The 8,241-nt window shown below is 46.9% G+C and overlaps 2 protein-coding genes across 2 annotated transcripts; both read left to right on the top strand.

The window, feature by feature from the left end:
* The first annotated feature begins 207 nt into the window (after nucleotides 1-207).
* On the top strand, nucleotides 208-1,326 carry LOC147641760 (uncharacterized). The gene is made up of 3 exons (XM_086799214.1): nucleotides 208-362; nucleotides 576-666; nucleotides 895-1,326. Exons 1-3 carry the CDS (start codon nucleotides 290-292, stop codon nucleotides 1,022-1,024), a joined length of 294 nt encoding a protein of 97 aa, XP_086655340.1. The 5' UTR covers nucleotides 208-289; the 3' UTR covers nucleotides 1,025-1,326.
* Nucleotides 1,327-1,442: 116 nt separating this feature from the next.
* Nucleotides 1,443-7,899, top strand: LOC147641761 (uncharacterized). The gene is made up of 2 exons (XM_086799203.1): nucleotides 1,443-3,076; nucleotides 6,536-7,899. The coding sequence occupies exons 1-2, from the start codon at nucleotides 2,122-2,124 to the stop codon at nucleotides 6,631-6,633; spliced, it is 1,053 nt and encodes a 350-aa protein (XP_086655329.1). The 5' UTR covers nucleotides 1,443-2,121; the 3' UTR covers nucleotides 6,634-7,899.
* Nucleotides 7,900-8,241: the final 342 nt, after the last annotated feature.

Below are 8,241 nucleotides of genomic sequence, written 5' to 3' on the forward strand. Positions count from 1 at the left end.
AAAAAAACTTTGGTGTTTTGTCTAGATTCACTTAATTCAATTGTACAAATACTATTGCTTTTTCATATAATACTTTGTGGAAATTCCAAAAGAAGTTTCCCACTTTGAATGAAAACGTGGGCATTGGGTGCCCAAAGGTGGTAGGGGTTATGAGTCATGACACCTTGACATGATAGCATGGTGGCGACACATGTTTATTTGGGAGCTTTTCAGACTTGTTGCTCAAGGAAATTACATCAAATCGCGGTTTCTCTCTCTCTCTCTCTCACAGAATTCTTCCTTTCTAGATATGTCGCAGCAGAAAGAAAGCACCATGCATGGCATCACAGAATGGGTTTCCGAGCATAAGCTCCGATCTGTTGGTAAGCCCATCGTGTCTTTTTTTTTTTGCCCTTTACTTACTCCTCTGTTTTGTTAATTTGAAGGAATTGGTGTTGCTTGAGGATATGGGGTTTTAAATCAATAGCGAAAATTAGGGCTAATCGACCAGGGTTAAAAAAATAGTATGTGGTTGATTAACACAGATTTAGGGTCCAACTATTAGGGTTGCGAGTAATCAATTGTTAGGTTTACAGGTATGCTATGGGCATCGGGACTGGCTGCTTCGCTCGCCTACAACTGGTCCAGGCCTCACATGAAAACGAGTGTGAAGATAATGCATGCCAGGTTAGGGTTTCTTATAGCCCTACCTGTCTCTTTCATTTCAAGGGTTAGGGTTAGGGAAAACGTCTGCGTTTTACTTTAGATTGGGGTTAAGGCTAGGGTTTCTGATACCTAGCTTTCTGCCATATACCTTTTTGGAAAGCTAAGATTCTACGAACCTATGGTATTGCTCTCCTTATAATAAGGCTTTTTTCTCATACCTCTTTTGTGTGTGTGTGTGAGACATGGCAGATTGCATTCTCAAGCATTGACTCTGGCAGCTCTTGCTGGAGCTGCTGCTGTGGAGTTTTATGAACACAAGTCAGGCCAGAAGGCCAAGAAGTATGAAACACATTTCGACTATGCCGGGGACAAAAGCTAAAGAGACTTGTAAACTGACACTATACATGTCAATCCCCTCTAGTCACCCGTGATCTAGTCCTTTTTTCTTGGTAGGCTGCACATTATTTCAGCCAACATGTAGTACAGGCCTGTGCCCTTCATTTGGCTGACTTTCCCTCTTCCTGAGATTGGAAAGAAGTTAAACCATGATGCATTGCGTGTTCATCTACCTTGTGTAATAAGGAGGTCTCTTTTTAACCTCAAATCAGATCTTCTTTTTCCATACATATAATATATTTTTATGAGTAAGGCGGTGACATGAACTGCCTATATTTTCTGTCATATTGGCTGGCCCATGTAGCATTTGAGTATAGCATAATCAGGAATGTGGTATCAGCTCATCTGTTGCTCTTGTCCTTACATCTGTGTGTTTATCTCTTGCTTCATACATGGCTTGTATTGAGTTTGCATAACATGGAATGCATCGTTTTTCTAGCATATGTTGAAAGTCATTGATGATTGGATGACGCCCTTGCTCATCATCTAGCAAGTTACTGCATCAGCTACATGAGGGGGTCGCAATAGATTATGAATGGATGATGAGGTGCTGCTGTAGTTGCCTCTTTCAACAAAGACAAATTTGAATATCCTATTACCTTTTAGAAGCACACCCATGAATTGTACTCAGTCTGAGTACTGTTTAGGGTAAGGCACTACATTTCACATGGCCTTAATGGACCCTTGGCATGCCTGCGTGCTGCACCTTATGGTAGAGGTTGAGAACGTTTTCCACTAGAACCAAAAAGGTGGTAGGGCTTGCCATTAGTGGAGTAAAGTGTATTGTTTTTGGTGTGGCTAACTTCATGCTTGTAGCGAAAAGAATGGGCTGTCCTTAAACTCAGTTTTGTCGAGAGGGTTGGTCCTTCTGTGTTGCCATGCCTGACTCCTTTGGTATCTCCTTTGTCCCATGAATGTGAAAGGTTTTGTCATGTGCACGCTAGGGGCAAGCAGATTGGCGAGCTAGAGTGTGGATATGTTGTGGGCAGACGTGCTTTTTGATGTGTTCTTACTTTGTGAAGAAGAGTTCTCACCTAAATCCTTTTCTTCTATGATCAGCATAGACACCAAGTCCGAGCCATGTGCAAGGGAGCAGCAGAAGGAGCATTGATTTATGCTCAGACAGCTTCTATCTCATCGATAACCGCTGTCTCATCTTCTTCAGTCCCTCAGTTGGCAGATCTCCTTTCTCATTCATACATTTTTAAGGATGATCTCCCACCCAGTATCCCACAGTTAGCAGAACCTCCTAGCAACTTTCCCTCTTGTCTTTCCAAAACTTTCAAGGGCAAGCCAGAACAGCAGTCAGTTCTCAAACATTTGAAACATCTTCCTTATGGACACATTTTCACAGTCACCACAGACCACCAAGCACTTAAGTGGCTCCCGATGATGCCAAGTGCCCAGTGGAGTGCTCAGAACACTAGACAGGGTCAGCTCTTCCAACAGGTTGGAGGAATGATTAAGTACATCCCTGGTCAGCATAACCCAGTAGCAGATGTTCTTAGTAGAAAGACCAACATCCAGACGAGTCAGGAGTCAACCATTCTCAACATCTCTGGAAAAGACTTAGAAGATCAGTATGTCGATTCCGCAGAGTTTGGTACTCAACCCAGTTTGGCCCTCAATTTTGAGCCTGGCCATTATTCAGTTCACAGACAGGCATGTAAGTCTAGACGAGTTGTCCACTTCAAGGAAGGGGATTGGGTCTATCTGCGTATCATGAAACAGAGATTGAAACAAGTGGGCAAACGTTGTCCCAAGCTTTCATTTCGTAGTGTTGGCTCTTTTCCAATAGTTAGTGATGTCTCTATGAAGTTAAAGTTGCCTACCAGTTGGACAATGCCTGATGTTTTCCATGTTTCTTGGCTAAAACCATGTGTTGGTCAAGAAGTGTTTGATGTTTCAGATGAACAGCAGCTAGACGTGGTAGACGAAGTAGAAGTTATTGAGCCCGAGCAAATCCTTCTTCATCGATGGAAGCATGGTTCTGGTCGACGGATACGTCAGTTCTATATGAAATTCCGAGATCAAGGTGTTAGAAGTCATCTCCTGTCCAGTTTTATACACCAGGGCCTCTGTTGTGGGTGTGCCCGCCCGTATATCATTTTTCCACACTCCCCGTATTTTTTTCCTATTTTTTTCATTTTTTCTAGTGGCTGGAGGGCTGCCAGTTGATGCCAGGAGCACTCTGAAGCTGGCCGATTGCATCTGTATCAGTCGTGGGCTGTAGGAGTGCTGGCCGACTTGTTCTGTCCAGGCGTGGGGCATCAGATGCTGGCCGACTGCTATATTCAGCAGTCGTGGGATTTTGTCCAGTCGTGGGCCTCTTTTAGAGCTGGCCGACTGCCCTCATGGGCTTGTATATATTGCCCCCCATCCTCCTCCACTTTCTCATTCAGTATCTTCGGGATCTTGTGTATAGAGAAGAGTTTACACACATCTCTCTGTGTTTCTTGTGCTGATTATTTTCTGCAGTCTACTTGCTCTTGTCTACCCAAGTTTGGATATCATTTCCGCTGCGTATTCTGACATGGTATCAGAGCCCTAGGCTCTAGGAGATCTTGGGCGTTTTTCTGAGCAAGAGGGGGAGCAACAGGTTGCTGATCGGTGGACTGTTTCGGGCTGAACGGGAAGTGAAGGTGCAAGAGGAAGGCGGGCAGAAGGGCTGGACAGCCACTTGCATATTTTCTGATTTTCAGATTTTTCCCACCCACCCACCCTTTCAGGTTACTCTCCGAGATGGCGGATTTAATCGAGATGGCTGAGAAGCACGTGAAGATTCCGACTCTCCCCACGTTCCCAGTGGATCGGCAGTTGGACGGGTCCAATTACGGCATCTGGAAGGTCATGATGGAGTCAGTTTTGGAGTCATATGATCTTGCTGATTTTATTATCAAAGGGGTGCCAAGGCCGGAAGCTGAGGAAGGGGAGTTATTATCGACGAGGAAGGACCGAGAGGCACAGGCACAAATGTGGGACCGTGTCAACGCCAGGGTCCGGTCGTTTATATTCCTCAATTGCACACCACAGGTGATCAACCATGTGAAGCACATGACGCTGGCGAGAGGCATATGGGAGCACTTGGCTTCTTTGTACAACAGGGTGTCACCCATGAAGCGGATATCCTTGGAAGTGCAGATGAGGGTTATGAACCCTGCAAAGTCTTCGACGATGCGGGAACACGTTAACAAGCTGCAGGCCCTTCAGCAGGAAGCCCTTCAAGCTGGGAAAGAGATATCGTCCGAAGATATGGCCATCACGTTACTTTCCCACTTGCCTGGTCAGTATTCTGCTTTCTATTCCTCGTTGATCACGAGTGGCAGGCTCAGCACCATTACTTGGGAGGAGCTTGTGCCAATGGTCTTGGACCAGGAGGAACGTTTCACGAACCCTCCTCACGGTGCGGAGGTTCGGAGGCCTTTACTGGCCAACGGTCGAAAGGCCGTAACTCGGACAAAGGAAAGGCTTCATCGGAGAAGTCTTCTGAGAAGATGTCCGAAGCTGACCGCGAGAAGCTAAAGGCAGAGAGGACCTGTAATGATTGTGGCGAGAAAGGCCACTACTGGAGGCAGTGTCCCAAGCGGAAGACCGAGAAGGGAGAAGATTCCTCAGCAATCATGAAGACTTCGGCTTTTGTGCACCTGGAGGTGATGGACACCGATGCTTCATTTTCTTCAGGCAGGGAGGAGATTGGTGGATTCTCCGCGACGGATACTCGGGAGTGGATTCTCGATGGTGGTGCTTCCAGGCACATGACTCCTTCCCGTTCCGGTTTACAGGATCTCTGCAGGCTTTCTGGTCATATTCTTACTGGGGGTACGTCCACTATCCCAGTTCACAGTGAGGGCAGGATGGAGATAGTTCCCGATGGCAGAGGGGGGAAGCATTCCTCCCAGGTGTTGTATGTTCCGGCACTTGGTTTTCATCTGTTGTCAGTGCATCAGGTTTGCAAGACTGGCGTACGGGTGGAGTTTGATGAGCATTTTGTTGCTCTCCGGGACAAAGCAACAGGCCAAGTGGTTTGGGAAGGTGGAGTGGAGAATGGAGTCTATAGGCTTTCAGCACTCTCTCTCCCAGGTCCTCAAGATTGTGATGAGTGGCAGTGTGGTAATAGCTACTCAGGTGTGGATACGCTGCAGGTGCGAGCTTTCCGAGACCAGGTGGTGGATAGCTTACCAGTAGATGGCAGCAGTTGTCAGGAACTTCCCAGTATTGAGGTTGGTAGTTCTTGTGTTCGTGAGTCAGAGGAAGCTGAACAGGTCACTTTTGCTCTGATGTCTCGTCGTGTTCGGGACATAGAACTTCCAGTAGTTGAGGATGTTCTTTCCACGGGGACCTTACGGAAAGCCAGGCAGGTAGCAGGTGATTACTTGCAGAAGGAGGTGGTTTCTCCAGGCTTTATGGTTCCGGATTCAGAGGGGGTGGTTGACAGGTTTCATCAGGTTTCCAGGACTTGCTTGTGCACCGTAACAGGTGTTGATCCTTGTGAGCAGTGTGATGTCTCTGTGACTCAGAAGTTGTATGGTTCATTGATCTGGTTGATGGACACCGGATTGGACGGGAGCTTCCTGATGAGGCAGTTGAGCTCTTGGTTGCAGATGTCTCTTTGGGAGGCAGGATCGCGTTTCCTGTGGTTTCTGCGGCATGCGAAGGATCATGGACTCTTGTACACAGGAGGGGGATTGTTGGATGGAGTCCGACTCCACGGTTGGAGTGACTCGGTTTGGGGAGGAGATCCGGACACGAGGAGATCTACTTATGGCCCAGGAGCAGTTTTACGGAGCAGGAGGAGGTTACATTGCAGGTTTGGGCTTCCATTGGAGGAACCCATGGTCATCCAGAGGCACTTTGTTCGTGAACAGATTGTTGCTGATGACATCTTGCTGGAGTTCTGTTCGACGGAGGACAGTACGGTGGACCTCTTCACAAAGTCGCTCTCAGGATTTGCTCAGGCGGCACCCCAGCTCCCAGTGGTTGGTTACACAGCCAAGAGCTGAGAGGGGGTGTTAGAAGTCATCTCCTGTCCAGTTTTATACACCGGTGTGCCCGCCCGTATATCATTTTTCCACACTCCCCGTATTTTTTCCCTATTTTTCCCAGTTTTTCTAGTGGCTGGAGGGCTGCTAGTTGATGCCAGGAGCACTCTGAAGTTGGCCGACTGCATCTGTATCAGTCGTGGGCTGTAGGAGTGCTGGCCGACTTGTTCTGTCCAGGCGTGGGGCATCAGATGCTGGCCGACTGCTATATTCAGCAGTCGTGGGATTTTGTCCAGTCGTGGGCCTCTTTTAGAGCTGGCCGACTGCCCTCATGGGCTTGTATATATTGCCCCCCATCCTCCTCCACTTTCTCATTCAGTATCTTCGGGATCTTGTGTATAGAGAAGAGTTTACACACATCTCTCTGTGTTTCTTGTGCTGATTATTTTCTGCAGTCTACTTGCTCTTGTCTACCCAAGTTTGGATATCATTTCCGCTGCATATTCTGACACAAGGTACCCACGATGCCATATGGCTAGACGAGGAGTTCTTCCAGGAGTACCCCCAGTTATTGACGGACTACTTGGAAGCCATGAACCTGCCGCCAAGCTAAGCAAGAGGGAATGTCACATGCACTCAGTGCACAAACTGGCTCATTATCAGCAGTGCAACATTTGTACACTATTAGAACCCAGTAGGATGATATTTGTTGTATGCCGTGACACCATTGTACATCCTCAGTCCAAGATAAGTCAGGCACGAGCTACGTAGGTCATTCCTCAGCCTTAGCGGGTCAGTCAGTCAGTCAAGTCCCTTAACCCACTTGGAGAGAATCATTCATGCATGTAGAGTCACTAGAAGCCTTAGGGTTTGCATCAGAAAGCACTCTGCATGTTGCATAATATGCATTCATATGCTTCTGCATCATTTAGAACGTCCCAAAAGCCTCGGGGAATTTACTAGGATTTATTTGGTATTTTTTTTCATATTTTATGGTATTTATATAGCATTTAATGTCATTTATAAACATAAAGTTTATTAAATAAATGACCAGCCAACTTGACCAGCCCCTAGTTAGTATAAATAGGCTTGCATAGGGCTTAGACATTCATTCGGTCTTCAGTGAGCTAGGCACCTTCCTCCTCAGCACTAGGAGCATTCCCCCCCTTTAGCCTAGACTGGTTCTTGCCCTTCTGGAGTTTGTGTTGTGCTTCAGCCTTCTTGCAGTCCCCTTAAGTAGTCCACAGCTCCACAGTCATTAGGCGTAGCCCTTCTTGCAGTCCATTCAGCAGCCAGCAGCTCCACAGTCCCTACAGCCATCAGGCGCAACCATTTGTACCCTAATGCAGCAGTTCTGTCCCTTGAGCCCATAGGCGCCTGCATACAGCACCCTGCTAGGTCCCAGTACAGCAGGTTCCCTCTACGTTTGAGCATAGATCACAGCCAACAAGTACTCTGGACAGTTCAGTCTTGCGTTTGCAGATCTACAACAGTGTTTCCAGCATTGCGTTCCAGTCTACAGTCTGCGTTTCAGTCGAGCATCAGTTCTACAACAGTATTCTGTCTTCTGTGCATCATCCATACATGCAACAGTCATCTGGTGAAGGTAACATATCATTCATAAGCATTTACAACATAGTTACATAGCTTAGAACAGTCCACCACAGTCCTTTCTCAACCTCAGGTGTGCAGCCCTTCCTCATGCCCTTGGGAAGAGTGCATAGGCTCGAGATCAGTTCATTGAGGTGTTTCTACAGCCGTGTACAGTTCAGCCAGGCTTCCGATCCTCGGAGATTTTGCGTTTGGCTTATATACAGTCCACAGTCATTCTCTCTAAAGTAATAACACAAATACTATCTTGGTAACGGGATAGGGGACCCTTCAGTGGGTAATTTGGGACCCAATCTGGTGTACAGTTCTCATCTCTCTCTCTCTCATATCTCTTTTAAGGTTTGAAGTATTAAAGTGGATTGCTAAACTCACGAAACTCAGGATAAAGAAGACGGTGTGAGCATTTGTGTGACAGGATCCTCCAATACGAACTTTTCCGTTGCTTATTACAAGCCATGTTTGCGTATGGAACATGTGTCATTGCAGATATTGACATATCGCACAAGCGCATTGGTCATGTGAATGTATGTGAAGCATGCCAACTTCGTAAGCAAGCGAAACATGCTTTTCCACATGAAAAGCATGTCAGTGCAAGGCCATTGGATGTCAT

Source organism: Cibotium barometz, chromosome 1 (genome assembly GCF_041138505.1).
Source record: "Cibotium barometz isolate CiBa-2024 chromosome 1, ASM4113850v1, whole genome shotgun sequence".
Taxonomy (NCBI): Eukaryota; Viridiplantae; Streptophyta; class Polypodiopsida; order Cyatheales; family Cibotiaceae; genus Cibotium; species Cibotium barometz.

Bases quoted from the DNA above. Each gene is read 5' to 3' on its own strand.
- LOC147641760 (XM_086799214.1), top strand. From the start codon at position 290: ATGTCGCAGCAGAAAGAAAGCACCATGCATGGCATCACAGAATGGGTT. The intron at 363-575 runs GTAAGCCCATCG...TTAGGTTTACAG, and splicing joins GCATAAGCTCCGATCTGTTG to GTATGCTATGGGCATCGGGA. The intron at 667-894 runs GTTAGGGTTTCT...GAGACATGGCAG, and splicing joins GTGAAGATAATGCATGCCAG to ATTGCATTCTCAAGCATTGA.
- LOC147641761 (XM_086799203.1), top strand. From the start codon at position 2,122: ATGTGCAAGGGAGCAGCAGAAGGAGCATTGATTTATGCTCAGACAGCT. The intron at 3,077-6,535 runs GTGTTAGAAGTC...TTCTGACACAAG, and splicing joins TATGAAATTCCGAGATCAAG to GTACCCACGATGCCATATGG.